This window comes from Olea europaea, chromosome 12 (genome assembly GCF_002742605.1).
Source record: "Olea europaea var. sylvestris chromosome 12, O_europaea_v1, whole genome shotgun sequence".
In the NCBI taxonomy this organism is placed as follows: Eukaryota; Viridiplantae; Streptophyta; class Magnoliopsida; order Lamiales; family Oleaceae; genus Olea; species Olea europaea.
In genome coordinates, this window is record NC_036248.1 from 2826945 (window position 1) to 2844498 (window position 17554).

The 17554-nt window shown below is 39.4% G+C and overlaps 1 protein-coding gene across 1 annotated transcript; it reads right to left on the bottom strand.

Moving 5' to 3' along the window:
- Positions 1-11191: 11191 nt before the first annotated feature.
- Positions 11192-14398, bottom strand: LOC111405194 (probable WRKY transcription factor 40). The gene is made up of 4 exons (XM_023033970.1): positions 14171-14398; positions 13427-13726; positions 13195-13311; positions 11192-11864 (listed from the first exon to the last, which is right to left on the bottom strand). The coding sequence occupies exons 1-4, from the start codon at positions 14237-14239 to the stop codon at positions 11562-11564; spliced, it is 789 nt and encodes a 262-aa protein (XP_022889738.1). The 5' UTR covers positions 14240-14398; the 3' UTR covers positions 11192-11561.
- Between the last annotated feature and the right edge of the window lie 3156 nt (positions 14399-17554).

The window sequence follows — 17554 nt, forward strand, 5'->3', positions numbered from 1 at the left end:
CTTAAGTTATGCATGAAAAGCCATAATATGCATATGGTGGACAAGTCCACAAAGTTAGATATTCATTTATGCCTTAGGACAAGTTCGAAGGGCACCGGCAAGCCGGAAGATGCAAGTATGTGTTTGATTGCTTTCTTTTGTGTAGTATTATCATGATAAAATTCAAGCATGGTATCTTACTGAGTATTGCTTATACTCATAGTATTTTATACTAAATTTTTAGATCCATGATCGTTGGATTGATGGAAGTTAGTTGGCATAAGCGATGGTGGATTAAGGACAAAGATGTTTTGCATCGAAAGTTTCCTTTTATATGTTTTGTTCGATGACTGTTTTTCCATCTGTTTTCTTATGGTATTATGTAAAAACATGTACATAACACGATGTAATATGGTATTAAAAGTAAATTTTGTAATCATATCCTTCATGTTGTGTTAAGAGAAAATTTTTAGGAAACTTCTCTTTGCAAGTGTTAAAAAGCAGAAACGGGACAGTTTTGGGGTCAACTTCAAAATGATGTTTCTAATTCTATAAATATTCATTCAAGACTCTAAAAATATTTCTGTGCTCCTCTTTGAGTTTTCTAAATATGGCCGTAGGATCACTCAATTTGAATATTTATGGCCTGAGATATAAATTTTTAAATGTCGAGGGGTCAATCTGGATTTCCTGTGCAATACTTCATTGTTTTCAATAAAACGTCCATATCATATGATCTTGGAAAATTTTCATATTTTAACCTAGAAAACGACTTGAAATTATCTTTCTAATGCCACAAATTTCATGTAAAACGGAGTTGGGATGAATTTTATAAAAATTGTCAAACTTGCTGCCCCAACTAACCTTGGTAGTGCCGAGTCCGTATATGTAAAGTATAATTTCTTGTCGACATGCACTTCTACCGGCTATTGAATTTTATAAGGAATATTTTACCAAATTGAAAATAAGTTTCTAACATGTAATACTTCTAATTAAGAGTATTTACATGTTCCAAAGACCGAAACTATTATGTTTAGTACGTGGCCTTCGAAGCTTAAGTTCGGGGCGTCACAAGAGGTCTTACCATAGGCTGATCCGAAAGAACATCCACTTCATTACCCACGACCTGATGGCATCCCAAGGTAACTGGACCGAAGTCTTTACCCTTTATTCTGAACTCTCAACACTTGTACTAATTCATCATTCGTTCATTGCAGACAACTTTAATAATAAAATGCCCGTGCGCCCCGACTTTAAGACCATCCAGAAGATGATAGCAGAGGCACGGGCATTGAAGGCCTCGTCCTCCTCCTACAAAAAGCAAATGGAGGATTTGGAGGATGCCAGTAAGAGGCTTCAACCTCCAATGGAGGAGGAGGTACCGGAGGACCTGGAGGCTGACCTTCAGAGGAAGGGCAAGAAGAGCACCGTCTCTCCAAAACGCCCAACTGTGGCGAGGCCACCCCCTGCTCTGAAGCAAACCACAATACCAACCGAGGTGGCCATTCCGGATAAGAGGCCTACTCCATCTGAGGCTGCCGCTGCCCCGGCTACAACACCACTTGCTGCTACGCCAATTGCTCAAGTGCCGAGGCAGCAGAAGAGGAAGAGGCCCCGTCCCTCTAAGGAGGTTGACTTTTTGGGCACAAATTCGGAGGAGCCGGTGAGGGAAGTGTTGGAGGCCCTTCATCCAGAAACAGCTGCACTGGCGGTGGTCCACAGCAAATACTGGACCAAGGAGTGGAGGGATCACACCACCTCGTGCACAACTGAGGACTTGGTGGCTGCCAATAGCTCCTACGTGGCTCGGGCCCTGATTACAAGCATCCAACTCGAGGGCCTGGTGAAGGATCTGAACTCCAAGAGGGAGGACCTCGCCAAGCGTCTCGAGGAGGTGATGCATTATGGGGATGCCGTAAGGGATGCCCGGACCAAGGCCACGCAGGTGGAGGAGAGGAAGAAGGAGGCCGAGGCCCCGCTGACTGCTGCCAAAGCAGAAATGGAGTGGCTGAAGAAGGAGTTGTACGAGGTGGAGTGCCAAGTGGCTGCTGTGACTTGGCGACTTGATCACGCCAACGAGCACCACAAGCTCGCCACTGAGGCTCTGAAGGCCTCAAACAAAGAGAAGGCGGAGCTGAGGCAAAGGGCAGAGGCTCAGTCTGAGGAGATTGCCTCTTTGAAGGAGGAGTTGAAGTCTGTAAGGGAGGCAGCAGTTCAGAACTTCATCGACCACTTTGAAGACCATCCCTTGTATGACGACTTTGCCAATTTTGGGCCTCTTGGAGTGCTCAAGGTTTATTGGGTTGACTGAAAGAGATCCATCCCACTCTGGATATCTCCTCTTTGGAGGCAGAGTTCGGGGGACCAACTGGAGGTCGGCCTGATAAGCTTGCTGAGGAGGCTCCGGAGGCCCTGGAGGCAGCTGATGCAGAAGCTCCAGAGGTCCCCCCACTAGAATAGGGTCTTTTGTAATGGCTTCGGCCTCCTTATACTTCAATTTCCACTGAATGAAATGAAATTTTTTGCTAAGTGTTTATGCTTCTGCTTTCTTTCGTTTTGGATCTGTTTATACTTGTTTGAATGACAAACATCAAACTAAGCACCGTGTAACAATAACCAGTTAATAATTGAGGATCGGACCACTTAAGTTAATATGAAGCGGACCACTTAAGGAAACATGAAGAGCCTCTCAACGTTAATCAGTTAATAATTGAAGATCGGATCACTTAAGTAAACATATTAAAGGACTGAGGAAATTATTTACTAACCGATGCGGCACAGAACCGAAGTTTCATTACTTGAGATAAATTACACCACTTTACCAAGGCAATTCCCGCACTTAGTGAGCTGGGAAACTTACAACTGAGACCATATCAGAACAATCGATTCATTAGGCCATATTGAGATCGGATCGAAACAAAGGCTCATCATTGATAGTACTTCCTCAAGTGTTCGATGTTCCACTGAAAAGGCAGTGCCTTTCTTGCCATGTCTTCAATTTCGAAAGTACCAGGTCGGGATTCCCTGCGGATGCGGTAAGGGCCCTCCCAGTTCGGGCCAAACACTCCTGACCCGATTGGTTTTGAAGATTGGAAGACTCTTCTGAGGACGAGGTCGCCCAGGCGAAGAGTTCTGTTTCTGACCTTGGAGTTGTAATAGCGGGTCATCTTTCGATGATATTTTGCCAAGTTCACTTGGGAGGCATCCCTCATTTCCTGAAGGAGGTGCAGTTCGCTTATTCGAGCCTCGTCGTTACTGATCTCATTGAAATGTATCTGTCGGTGTGATGGGACCCCGACCTCGATCGGGCTCATGGCCTCGACTCCGTAGGTCATGGAGAATGGTGTTTCACCTGTTGCAGTTCGGCTAGAAGTTCTGATAGCCCAGAGGATGTGGGTGAGTTCGTCAACCCAGGCCCCCTTTGAGGTGTCAAGTTTCATTTTCAAGGTGTGCTTGATAGTTTTGTTTACTGCTTCAACCTGCCCATTTGCTTGGGGGTGATGAGATGTTGAGAAGTCCTTCTTTATGCCTAGTTCATCGCATAAGTCTCGCATCTTCCTGTTGTCGAACTGCCTTCCATTGTCAGACACTAAGGAGTGGGAAATTCCAAACCTGCAAATGATGTTCTTCCAGAAGAATTTGGTAGTATTCGCCTTGGTGATCCTGGCGAGGGGTTCAGTCTCGACCCACTTAGTGAAGTAGTCAATGGCGACAATGGCGAAAGTTGCACTTCCTCTTCCTTTTGGGAGTGGACCAATGAAGTCAATGCCCCACTTGGCGAAATGGCCAAGGGCTGGTTACTACGGAGAGGTTCTGAGCAGACTGTCTTTGTATGTTTGAGAAGCGTTGGCACTTGTCACATTTTGGACAAACTGGCAAGCATCTCTTTTTAAGGTCGGCCAGAAGTAGCCTTGACAGAGAACTTTGTGTGCCAGAGCCGTTCCTCCGGAGTGATTTTCGCAGATTCCTTCGTGGATTTCTTTAAGTATGTATGTGGCCTCTTCACCTCCCACGCATCGAAGAAAGGGCGACGCGAAGCCTCTTTTGTAAAGAGTATCTTCTTGCAGGACGAAGTGTGCAGCCCTTCTTCTTAACTTCCTCGCCTCGCTCCTAGAAGCAGGTAGTGTTTGATCCTTCAGATAGGCGATGATAGGTTGCATCCACAATGGGGTGCCTTCTATCCATAGTACCTCTTCACCTCCGGAGGTGAAGGGCTTTGATAAGTGCTCAATAGGGATGACTTTTAGCAGCTTTGAATCCTTGCTGCTGGCCAATTTTGAAAGGGCATCTGCATGTACATACTCTAGATGGGGGACTTGAGTCAGTTCGAACCTTTCAAAATGAGGAACTATGTCCAGAACCAACTTCAAGTACGCAATCATGCTACCATCTTTGGCTGCAAAGTTTCCATTGACTTGGTTCACTATAAGTTGAGAGTCACTGCTCGCCAGGAGCCTTCTGACCCGCATCTCCTTAGCAGGCCTAAGACCTGCCAGAAGGGCCTCGTATTCAGTAGCATTGTTTGAGGCTTTGAAGCCGAACCTTACTACACAATTTAGCTTGTGGCCTTTCGAGCTTTCCAATACGATCTCTGCCCCAGAGCTAGTCTCTCCTGAGGACCCATCTACGAACAGTTTCCATGTTGGGGGCTCGGCTGGCTCCATTATCGCCTCCATTTCTGGGGCTTTGGCAAACTCAACCATAAAATCAGTAAGGGCCTGTCCCTTCATGGCGTGTCGAGGTCGGAACGTTAGATCGAACTCACTGAGCTGATTGCCCATTTTAGCAGGCGTCCGGATGCGTCTGTTTTCTGCATCACCTGCTTCAGCGGAAAGTTGGTGAGAACTAGAATTGAGTGAGCCTGGAAGTACGGCCTCAGTTTTCTTAAGGCTGTGATGAGGGCGAGCGCCAGTTTCTCCATGTCTGGGTAGCGTATTTCAGCTGGGAGGAGTGCTTTGCTGACGTAGTATACTGGCAACTTGCGCTTGCTTTCTTCTCTGACTAGGACGGCACTGACTGCCACGTCCGAAACTGCTAAGTACAGCAGTAGTGACTCTTCCGGTTGAGGTTTCGACAAGAGGGGCGCCTCTTCGAGGTGCTTTTTCAGCCCTGGAAGGCTTCCACACACTCCGAAGGTCATTGGAATTTCTTTCCTTGTTTCAATACATTGAAGAAAGGCAAGCTTTTATCTGTGGCCCTAGAGATGAAGCGACTGAGTGCGGCTATCCGACCATTGAGGCTTTGGACCTCCTTTAGTTTCTAAGGTGACCTCATCTCTAGCAAGGCCATTATTTTCACTGGATTTGCTTCAATTACTCTTCGATTGACAATATACCCTAAGAACTGACCCGATGCCACTCTAAAGGTGCACTTGAGGGGATTTAATTTCATATTATACTTTCTAAGTATCTAAAAAGTTTAGTTGAGGTGACTTACGTGTTCGGCTGCCTGGAGGCTTTTAACTAGCATGTCGTCCACGTAGACCTCCATGGTTTTCCCAATGAGCTTGGCAAACATCATGTTGACCAATCTTTGATATGTAGCTCCGGCGTTCTTCAATCTGAAGGGCATGACTTTGTAATAATACAGACCTCTGTCCGTAATGAACAATGTAGCTTCCACATCAGGTCGGAACATGGGTATCTGGTTATACCCTGAGTATGCATCCATGAAGCTCAGTAGTTCATGTCCAGCAGTAGAATCCACAAGTTGATCTATTCTTGGAAGTGGAAAGCTGTCTTTAGGGCATGCCTTATTTAAGTTTGTGAAGTCCACGCATACCTCCACTTTCCGCTGGACTTTTTCACCAGGACCGGGTTGGATATCCACTTCGGGTAGATGGCCTCCCTTATGAAACCACTGCAGCTGAGTTTGTTCACTTCGTCTTTCAGTGCCTCATACCTTTCCGGATTGAGGGCACGCCTCTTCTGTCTATGGGGGGCACAGGTGGGGTTGATGTTAAGGTGATGGCAACTGATCTTAGGATCTATTCCCACCATATTTTCATGCTTCCATGCGAAGACATCCAAGTTCCTTTTCAGGAAGCTTATCATCTCTGCTTTCGCTTCAGGGGACAATGACTTTCCTATACGCACGACCTGACTGGGGTCTTCTGGGTTGGTGGGGAAGTCTCCAATTCTTCCATTGGGGTCGCATTTGGTTTAGAGTCAATTATTCGAGGATCTAACTTATCAAGAGAGTGTCCTTGTTCAGGGGCCTCTTCCATGTCGACGTCTTCCTCTTGTTCAGAGGTATGCCCTTGTTCAGGGGCGTCGGGCATTTCCACGTCCGTACTGACTTCAGCGGGAACCTTAGTTCGGGGCTTGGACTTTCGCAGCGAGTTTAAGTAGCATGCCCTGGAGCCCATCTGATCACCTCGGACCATAGCAATCCCATGTTCAGTTGGAAATTTCATACACAAGTAGTGGATGGACATGACAGCCCAAAGATCTTTCAAAGCGAGTCTGCCCAATACTCCATGATAAGCCGATCTGTGATCTACCACCAAAAATTCCATGAAGTGGCCACTAGGGGTGCTGAACCCATCTCCACGGGCAGAGTGATCCGCCCTCGTGGGACGATGCTGTCTCCAGTGAATCCGAATAGTGGGTCGATCATGGGGATCAACCCATGTTCAATTTGTATTTTGTCAAAAGTGGAGCCGAACAATATGGTCACGGAACTGCCATTATCGACGAGCATGCATTTCAGTCCGTTTCTAGCCACTATGGCTCTTACAACCAATGCATCACAATGGGGGTGATGAACCCCCTTTGCATCTTCCTGGGAGAAGGTGATTGGGGCCATCCTATCGGCTGCTTGCGACTCGTTGACAATGTAAGTGATCATTGGTGGATCCTTTGCTTCCCTTGTGTAATTCTTTAGGCATTCCTAGTGTTGCCACCGACATGGGATCCCCCAATGATGGTATCGATTTTCTTGATGACTTGGCTCCCAGAAAATTGGGCCTGGTTTCTCTGTCTAGATTGACCTCGGTCCCTTGATTCTCTTCTCTAAGGTGATTGTTCTCTGTGCCCTCTCGCTCCCCTGCTCGGGGTAACGGATCTGCGAGGATACTCGTTCTTGCTGGAAGGGTGTGGGTTGCTTCGATCAGGGTGTCGATTGGCATCTCGGCACTCACTAGTGTCATGCCCATACAGTTGATGGAACGTACAAAACCTTGCCCCTTCCAAGGGTTTGTTTGACCTTTTCTTCTTCTTCTTCTTCTTCTTCTTCTTCTTCTTCTTATCAGCTCTTTCGGATGGTCCCGCTTCGGCAGGAACATTCTCATATGCCAACACCGGCACTGCATTCAATGTGGCCGAAGCCAGCGCCTGTCCAGAGGTGGGAGCTATTGTGTGACCTGCTTGAGTCCATTGCTGAGCAACAAGGTGTGCTATGGGTCCTCGACCTACCTGCCTTTGAGGCGGAGGGAGTCCCTGCTCGACACGGTTGCGATGGTCAATCATTTCTTCACTCATAATTTCCACTCTCATCATTTCCACCAGTTCGTCATATGTCGAGGGATTCTTATTGCGCACGTCCCTCCAGAACAAAGTGTTCATGTTGAGCCCGCCTTTCAGGGTTAAAAGGGCTTCTCTGTCAGTAACCTGTTCACAGTAGGTGATTTTGTCTGTAAACCTGGCGAGATAGCTTTTCAGCGTCTCCCCAGGGGCCTGCCTCATATCTTGCAGGCATTGCACTGGTGTCTCTCCTTTTCTGCGTGAGAGATATTGGTTCAAAAATGCTTTCTTCAAGTCTGGCCAACTTCTAATGCTTAGGGGAGGAAGCCTGTTGTACCACACTTCGACGGCTCCGCCCAATGATAAATGGAAGGCTCTGCATTTCAAAGCAAGCGAGGCTCCCCTAAGACTCATTTGTGTCATATACTTGGTGAGGTGCTTCTCCAGGTCTTCCTTCCCTTCATACTTGGGGATCTTAGGGGGCATAAAATTTGCTGGCATTGAGAAGCTTCGGATCTCCCTTCAGAAAGGGAGGTTATCATCATCATCGTCAATCTCATAAGACCAACAGGGCCCATCTGACCCTTCATCATCTTGAATGTTCTGGGAAGGTGAGGTGCTTCTCCTCGACTCCCTCAATCTACTAGGTTCCTCATGTCCCTCCTATTTCTAGGAGGAAGAGGAGCATGTTCTTGTTCCTGATCTGGCCGAACTAATCCTTTTACTGGGCGGACCCTATTGCTAGGACCCTCCCCGATCCGGTCGAAGACGCTTACCGACCTCTGTTCCTCATATTCTTGAGGAAAATTGTCCTTCAAGTGTGGTTCTGATGGCTGGTTCCCTTGCACGTAAGATGTGGCTTCGGCGTCATCTCTCTTTCGAGGGGGCGTTCTGTGTGCCGCCTCATGTGGCCTCGGGAGTGAGATATAGGGGCTTCTTGCACCGGATAAGATCCTTGAGGCATTTGATAGCCCTGATGACCCTGGGCTTGCATGAGGAGTTCATGCATTGCCATATTCTGAGCTGCGATGTCTCTCATACCCACAGCTATTTGAGCAATTCATTCAGTGAGCATGGCTGTTCTTCCACCTTGGCGACGCCGGTGATGTGGTCTCTGATGAGTAAAATTGTTATGAAGTACCTCTTCTTCAGAGACCTCTCTCACGGGGTTGTCGTCTTCATGGCTATAACTCATCCTATCTCTTTTTTCAAGAGTGGTGAGAACTTGGATTATAACTCGACTTTATTTTTTTTCAAGAACGTACCCTTTTCAGGGTTAATCGCTAGTTTTCCGGCAACTTCTCTGGTGGAGAATGCAGAACTTTGAACGTGAAGTGTTTTCCACAGACGGCACCAATCTGTTGACCTCGAAAATTGGACCTTCCACGTGGCCAACCGATAGCTATTCCACGTATTCCTCCCTGCGCACAATCAACGCACGGTCAGACGCACACGACCGGACCAGCGGGGGTGGCGAGCAGCTTGTTTCTCCTGAGTTGAATTGACATAAAGTTGATAAGTCACATCAACTAGCATCATGGAGACGTCAAATCAATTTAAACCTTAGGTGCAGAGAGGATCTTAACACAAATCTCTTTCTGAAATTGGCGGCGGATCTTCTGACAGGGGTCCACTTGGCCTCGACCTCGAGACGAGGAGTTTCGATCAGTTCAGCAGGATCACCTATACCTCGCAGTGTGCTATTAGGTTGTTGACATTGGTGATATCACTTCGGAAACACTTCGGACGAGTGTCTATCGAGTCGGAATGTGTGGTGGTGAGCGTTCCGAGGCGGTTCAGATAGGGGGCGTAACAAAATCAATCCAACTTTATACAGTGTTGAACACACATGTACATGCAAAACATGTGCGTGTATATTTCAATGATGTTTGTCATGAGGTGTGTATTTGGAGAATGTAATATAAGGTTAAAATATGTAGTTCAACCTTCGAATATGTTTGATTATTATAGGACGTGGCAGATTTTTATTTTACTTGGATCCCAGTTGCTTAAGCGGTGTCAAAAATAAAAGGATTTTGATATTTGTACATCGAAGTTGACATCCCGATGTACAGATTCCTCACAACAAAAGGGAGTCCACGATGAATTAAAATAGTTTTTATAACATAAATTACTTTATTCGAAATTGACTGATAAATTAATATTTAATAAAACGGCTCCTTTGCAAGCTAGTGTCAGCATCAATAAATTAATATATTTCAAAACAAAAAATGTTTTCATGAACCGACTTAGACTAAAATGGACGGTGTGCCAATATTTTTTTTTTTGTGCGTCATAGTCCCCATGTCATGTCATGTCGATGTGATTTAAACCAATCCAGTAAAAAGAAAAAATAATAAAAATAAAAATAAAAAATCGAAAAGTAGACTAGAGACGTAAAACAAATCAACTATTGTCTCTACTCGAAGATCATCAATAAGTTATAGGTATAAAGCAAATATAAATTGCTTACAACTACATTTTAAGAAACATACTACTTTTTATAAGTAAAATAAAATAAGTACTTAAAAGTGAGACGTGATAAGATGAGACGAGTATTTATCATGTTCCAAATATATTGGAAATTATACAGCTTATAAAATGAATTGTCTAATTAGTTGACCATTTATATGTATCTTCCACTTCAAAGGGTTAAAAAAAAAGGGAGAGAGAAAGAGAAATGTATGTTCAAATAATCGGTTATACATTGGTGTGTTTAACTGGGACATTTAATGTGTGGCAGCAGAATTGTGTTTATTAGTAAAAGATGGCAGTGTGAAAATTTTAAGCTCAGCACAGTTTATCAGTCACATGCCCTTGTTTGAGCCCCATTCTTTTTATAAGAATACATTTTTGAATAGTGTATTAATGGAAAATGAGTGGTTAAAAAATAAGAAAAAATTTTGGATTTGCGTGTAATATTATTTTGTTGAAAAATGTGTCGTTGAAATGATGTCAAAATACTATTTCAAAACGTATTTTTTTTTTCAAAAGAATGGGACTCAAACAGGATTCTCATATTTCTGTGCTTTCTCCTGATGCAGATAATAAATGAGCTTGGGTCTTTCGAAAAATACATTTGGGGTTTTGTGAACTTCAAGCCCGTAACAGGTAATTTTCGCTACCCGCGACAGGTTCCAATCAAGACGTCGAAAGCTGATACCATAAGCAAAGATTTGGTGAAAAGAGGATTTCGAGGAGTCGGGCCTACGGTCGTTTACTCGTTTATGCAAGCTGCCGGAATAACAAATGACCATCTCATTAATTGTTATAGATATCAGGAATGTATAGCTGAAGGTGGTGTAATGGACAGGGACGATGGCCTAAAGGAGAAGATTGAAGGGAAACAACCCGAAGACATTGCTGAATACGAGTTAGCTACAGCTATCGATGACTTGAGTTTATCGACTTAGTATTTGTCAGACGGTTTGTACTCGCAATGGTATGATGTGGAAGGGTAGTTTCCTACACGCCATCGCGTGATGGCTGGCATGAATTTTATGTACAAATTGTTATGAATATTGTATTTATTTTCTGTGTACATTATATAAAGAGAATTTGCCTGAGGAAAATGATATTTGAGGTCTGCAATTACTGCAAAAAATATTCTTCAGACTGTTCAATGTGGAATCATTATCTATTTCTTTTATTTTTCTCTACATCTATACTTTCTAGGATAATTTGTGCGTTTGTTGAAGAACATGTTGAATTCAACTAAAAAATTAGATTAAAATTTAAGCCGAAATCAACAATTAATTAAAATAATATATTTTATAGGATCCACAACTTTTTAACCACGCATTCTATCAAATATTACGAAAATCTACCCAATAAAAATGGTTTTTATCTAAATCAAAAAGGGCCTTAGAGTCGTTATCTGTCTAACATTGTTCATTCCATGATTTGTGAGCTTAGATGGACCAGATCGAGCCTATTAAACCCAAGGTCGGAGCTTGCTCCAAATTGGGTTATTTCTAGTTAAAGAAGACTAATCCAAACTTGTTTACAACTCTTTGGTTCTTTTTGTCAGCATGAATTTGCATCAATTGGTTCAGTTAATGCTTTCCAATAGTCAAATGACAAAAAAGGCGCTCTTCATTTGACCATCTACATTTCAGTCTATTGAAGAAATTTTCCAGAAATGGCAGCTGCAAGTGCTGATTTGAAGTTGGGATCTTTAGTCAACGCAGAAGCCATTTGTTCAACCAAAAACTGCTGGAATTCTGGTCTATTAACTTTGCTGCTCGTCTTTTGTCTGGTTAGATCAAGGGTAATGGGCGGTCTGGTCGAGCAAGGGACCGAGCTAAGTGTCACATAATGGTTCGAGCTCGAAGTCATCTCAAGCTTGGACACTTGTGGATGGTTGTGCTCCCCTTCATAAGTTGCAACTAGAATGGATTGATCCTCTGAACTTCTTTGAACCTGCAAAAAATAATGAAAGGAGGTTTATGAAAAGGGACCAAACTCACACGATTAATTGCAAGATACAGTCGATCAATAATAAAATATAAATTAAACTTGCAAAAAAATAAAATGAGCACAACAAAATTTTTTTGGTCGAAGCTCCAGAAGTTCGGTGTTCTTTCAAACATCTAATCTCCTGTTGAGCATCCAATCAAGATTGGATATTTCTCGGTTGAACTAAATGCCTTAAAAATTAGCAATAAAGGTTATAATATTCAGCCAATACAAGAATACACAAAGGAAGGGATTTATCTCTTCAAGAAATCAACAGATATGCCTCAAATCACTCAAGAATCAACAAACCACTCTCTCAGATCTCAACACATGAGAACCCTCTCGTTCTTATAAAATTTTCACTTCAGAAAATACTAGTGTTCTATGGCTAAAACATCAAAATCATAGTTTTCGAATGCGATGTTCAACAAAATGAGGGAAATTAGAAACCCTAGCTACAGAGAGAAAAATGGAACTCTCTCGAACACCTTCGTAGGAAAAGCTACAAGAATGAAAAGTCTCTCTGCCAAACGGATCGTCCAAGTTGCCTTTTATATCATCAGAGCCAAATGCTCATCCAACGGTAGAAAATACGCCAGGTGTCATCAACCAGTGAGTTGCCAATTATAAAAGCGTGTTTTGAAAATGCGTTTTAAAATCTGAAAAATATGGGAGCACAATCCGGGTTCGAGTCTCAACAGTTTAGAATGCTAAAGAAGTTAAAATTTTCTTAGAGCCAAGCTCCCACTTTACTTGCACATATTTTGATGCATATTTGGTACGCAATATTCAACTCCGCTAGAATGTATGAGACAATATTATAGCTAAAAACTTGTCAATTATATTGTATGTTAGTATACTGTACCAAACATGTCCCTAATGAAAATAAATATTCAAATGTGTCTTCAAGTTATGGCCTAAAGATGTCTTGAAGGGAGATGAGATGTTCTCTATGGGTATTTTGAACTTAAGAAATGATTGTAAGGTTTTTCTTTTCCTAATAAAAATCAAAGTATAAAACTCCATTTTTTCCAAAATGAGCATCAATCTCCAATCAGCACCTATACATTTTTTGCCAAAAATATGTTCATGATACAAATGCCATATGATACATAGTTTCTAATTAGAGTCCCATATATAGAAATCGATCACATAAAATCATTCCATAACACGAATTCCTATATCTCAATGATACACAATCAGTTCATTCTGCGAAATTATTTCGTCACAGTTAATTGACATCCTTCTATACTGCAAACAACTGATAGTTAACTGAGGTTTTATTGTGGCTTACCTTCTTTTTGACTGGACAAGTAGGAGCAAAAGAGCACTTGAAATAAGCTCTTGGACAAGGATTGTCCCTAGTCACCTTCTGTCCATATTTCTTCCATTGATATCCGTCCTTAACTATCTGCAATTTTTTAATATACAATATTCATCAAGAGAACACGATTCAAAAGTTTATTTTCTCTTTAATAGCCTAAGATTTTAGAGGAGGTGATTCAACATAATGAGTGTGGACTTACAAGGCTAGTATCGGAGGCTTGTGTTCGAATGAAAACCCGAGAAATCTTTGCTTTGATGTGTTCTTCCCTTAGTTTCTTGCATGATTCTTCATCACTAGAGCTGCTCTCAGAAGCTGAGCCATTGATTTCAGTTTTCCTCTTTCTTGATGCTGCAGTATTATCCATTCCTGGATTCTTGATATTATTCTCCATTAATTTGTTATGCAGATCTTTGTAATTCTCACTCACTACTGCTAACATTTCTGTGAGCCTCTTGTTTTCAGCACTAACTCGGTTCAGTTCATCTACCAAAGCACCTCTCTGATTAAAATCATGAAAAGAAAATATTCAATACGGATCAAGAAAATATGTTGTATTGGCTGCAATGTATGTAGATCAAATGATTTTACAGTAATAAAAGTGCAAATTAGGAATGACAATAGGTGAAAGACTCGTTGGTTCAAGAAGAATATCGAACCGTTTAAAACCCTCTAGACTAGGGATTTCGGATAAAATTCCTCGGGCTCAAAGACTTCGAGTGTTGCTTAGAAGCATGTATAAGCTCGAAAAAATGGTATTATTGTTTCAACGGGTTTAAGTCAACCTTGGACCGTCCAGAATCATCTTGAGATGATCTCTAGGAGCCATAAATTTGTAATCTTTTCTTATCGTATAATGAATCGAAGAATTTGATGATACATAACACTCTAAAGCTCATAGATTCAATTCCAAACATGAAGAAAAAAATCAAATAATTATACTCACCTCATCTTGAAATCTTAAAGGTGTGGCATTGAGATCCAATGAAGTATTTAGCAGGCTGTTGAATTCCATATGAAGTTTCAAAAAGATGTTCTTCAGAAAATGCTTTTAATCTGGTCAACTTTCTCGGTGTTTATATATGCAATGTTTTCAGCACAAAAATGAATAAAAATATGTATTCAAGAACCAGACTCACAACTTGTAGGAAGGTACGAAGGAAGATGAAGGAAAAGTGATAAACTAATGGCTTTGGGACATATATTTATAGCAATTGGACTAGCAAGAAAAGTAATGTAGGTTTTTATGGAAGTGAATAAAATAAAGAGATATGTCGAAATCATGAAATATATTTTGACAAGTTTTATATTTAGAAAATAGATACTATCTCAATAAAACAAACTATACGACAAAGAGGTAAATGAAAAATAAACATGACACGAAAAGATAACGAACAAATTTTTTATTTTTTTATCGAATATGATGTTTGTTAACCCAAATAAATATATAAAATTTATCTTGACTTGAAAAATATTTGCCATGGCATGTCAAACTACATTAGTAGGCTGAATTAGACAAGATCGAAAATAAATATATATATTTTTTGTTCTACTAATACTTAGAACAAAATATCTACTGACGTAAATTATTTGTTCAAATTCCGTAGGATGAGACTCAAGGTATATTACGAAATATATTGTGTTTTTGCTGTTAATTCGACTATGTGTTTATCTTTTACTATAATTTGTTTGAATCATCATGTCCAGTTTGAAATAAATAAGAATTAAAAAACAAATTTTTAAATATAAAAATTGGGATATTGAAATGCTTGCAACTAGTCAAAGTCAAGCCCACCTTTAGAAGGAGAAATAAGAGAAGTAAATAATAGATATAAGAAACCAACAATAACAACAATATTGACCATTGTATTTATGTATTTTTGTGTGGACTGCCCTTTTTTAATATTCTGCCCTCGCTTTCCTTCCACGTTTACACGCATTTTCCACGTTAAGTCTTTATTTTAATAACTATGAAGTTCAACTATTCATACATTATAATATATACATGTAAGCCTTTATTTTAATCACTATGAAGTTCCACCATTTATTCATTATAAATATGCACAACATGCAAGTGTGTGTATATATATATGACTGATTTTCAAAATGTCGGTGCTTAACTTATGCTAAACACAACACCAAAATGAGCTTAGCTTATACAAACACCAGATGACGTGTCACACAACGATAGGTAGTATAATCATTTTTGTAATCAACTATTATTACTTAGCATTTATTGTAGTGTGTCACGCTACTCGAGTGCTTAGACCGATTTTTAGGAGATCGGTCATATATATAATCAAGTAATAACTTAATGTAAGAACTATAATGTAAATTATGAAAGGACTTTGTTGATTAAAAAATAAGAATTTTTGACCGTTATTTCATTATTCTAAAAGTTATTTTGTACTTCTTTACTCACAAATGAAACCCATTTTTCTCTCTAATGATAAAAAAAAAAAAAATCAATTCTCATCATCATTATCAAATAGGCCCTAAATAAATAAAATTTGAAGGTAGAAAAAAATGGTAAATATTCCAATTTTTATGATCAAGAAATTGTCGATATATGCATATAAATCAAACACGTTTGATAATATTATATAAAATTAGACAGTAAAAAAATCATTTTTATTTGATAATGTCTATCTATCTTTCCGATATGCATTAATATCACAATAAATTGAAATAATTTATCTTTTTCATACACGATAATAAATAGTTTTTATACAATAAATTACTTTATTCGAAATTGACTGTTAAAATTAATATTAATAAAACGGCTCCTTTGCAAGCGAGTGCAGCATCAATAAATTATTATATTTCGAAACAGAAAATGTTTATGAACCGACTTAGACTAAAATGGACGGTGTGCCAATATTTTTTTTTTTGGTGCGTCATGGTCCCCATGTCATGTTGATGTGATTTAACACAATCCAGTAAAAAGAAAAAAAGAAAAAATAATAAAAATAAAAATCGAAAAGTAGACTAGAGACGTAAAACAAGTCAACTATTGTCTCTACTCGAAGATCATCAAGAAGTTATACTAAAGGTATAAAGCAAATATAAATTGCTTACAACTACATTTTATGAAAAGTACTACTTTTATAAGTAAAATAAAAATAAGTACTTAAAAGTGAGTTTTTTTAAGTTCATCAAACAAGCATAAGTGAAATATCAGGGTTTAAACGTGAATATCCATGCCATATTCAATACAACCATCTCGACTAACAACATATAGAAAGTTTGTTAATTTGTTTTTGACATGTCCCTTAAGTGCAATCAAAATCGTTTTACATGCACAACTTTTTTTTTAAACTAGTAGTAAGCACGTGTGTTGCACATCTTATGTATCGATGAATGGTATATTAATCAAATAATAACTTAATGCAAGAACTATAATTTAAATTATGAAAGGACTTTGTTGATTAAAAATAAGAATTTTCACAATGAAATAATAAATTGAATGTTTCTCAATCATTCATATGTAGGGTAAAAGTGATTGAAAGTAGAAAAGATTATTGCTTAATAATTAGAAATTATTTACTTTAACATATTTTTAACCTCATTAATATATTAATGCAACATTTCAATTTTGCAACATAAATTAAATAATAACTTAATGCATGAATTATAATATAAATTATGAATATTAATAAGGGCTTTGTTGATGAAAAATAAAAAATGTACGGAAAAATTAATTAATTGAAAGATAAGCCATTGAATTTTCGTGTGTAAATTTTTTTTTTTTCAATGATCGAATGTCCCAATTAATATATTAGTGCAAACTTCAGCACATTTGTTACCTCATTAATACATTAATGCAACCTTTCAATTTTGTAACCTCAGTTAAATAATAACATAATGGATGGATTATAATGTAAATCATGAAGATTAATAAGAGCTTTTTTGATGAAAAAGTTGCTTTGTTAATGAAAAATAAAAACTCAATGGATGAATTAGAATGTAAATCATGAAGATTAATAAGGGTTTTGTTGATGAAAAAAACAAAAATTGCTTTGTTGATAGAAAATAATAATTGTAAGAACAAATTGCTCAATTGAATAATAAGTAACTAATTTTCCGTTGATTTTTTTTAATAATTAAATGTCAGTTTCACTCCTTATATCAATTCCAACTCAAATGATGAATATCAATTAAATATTTCACCACTTATATAAATTCTAAATCACATGACAAATTTTAATTAAATTGGTAATAAGGGCTTTGTGGATGAAAATTGAAAATTGTAAAGGAAAAATCAATTGAATGTTAGTAATTGAATTACAGTGTGTAGTTTCTTTTTTATTCATTGAATTTCCTCATTAAT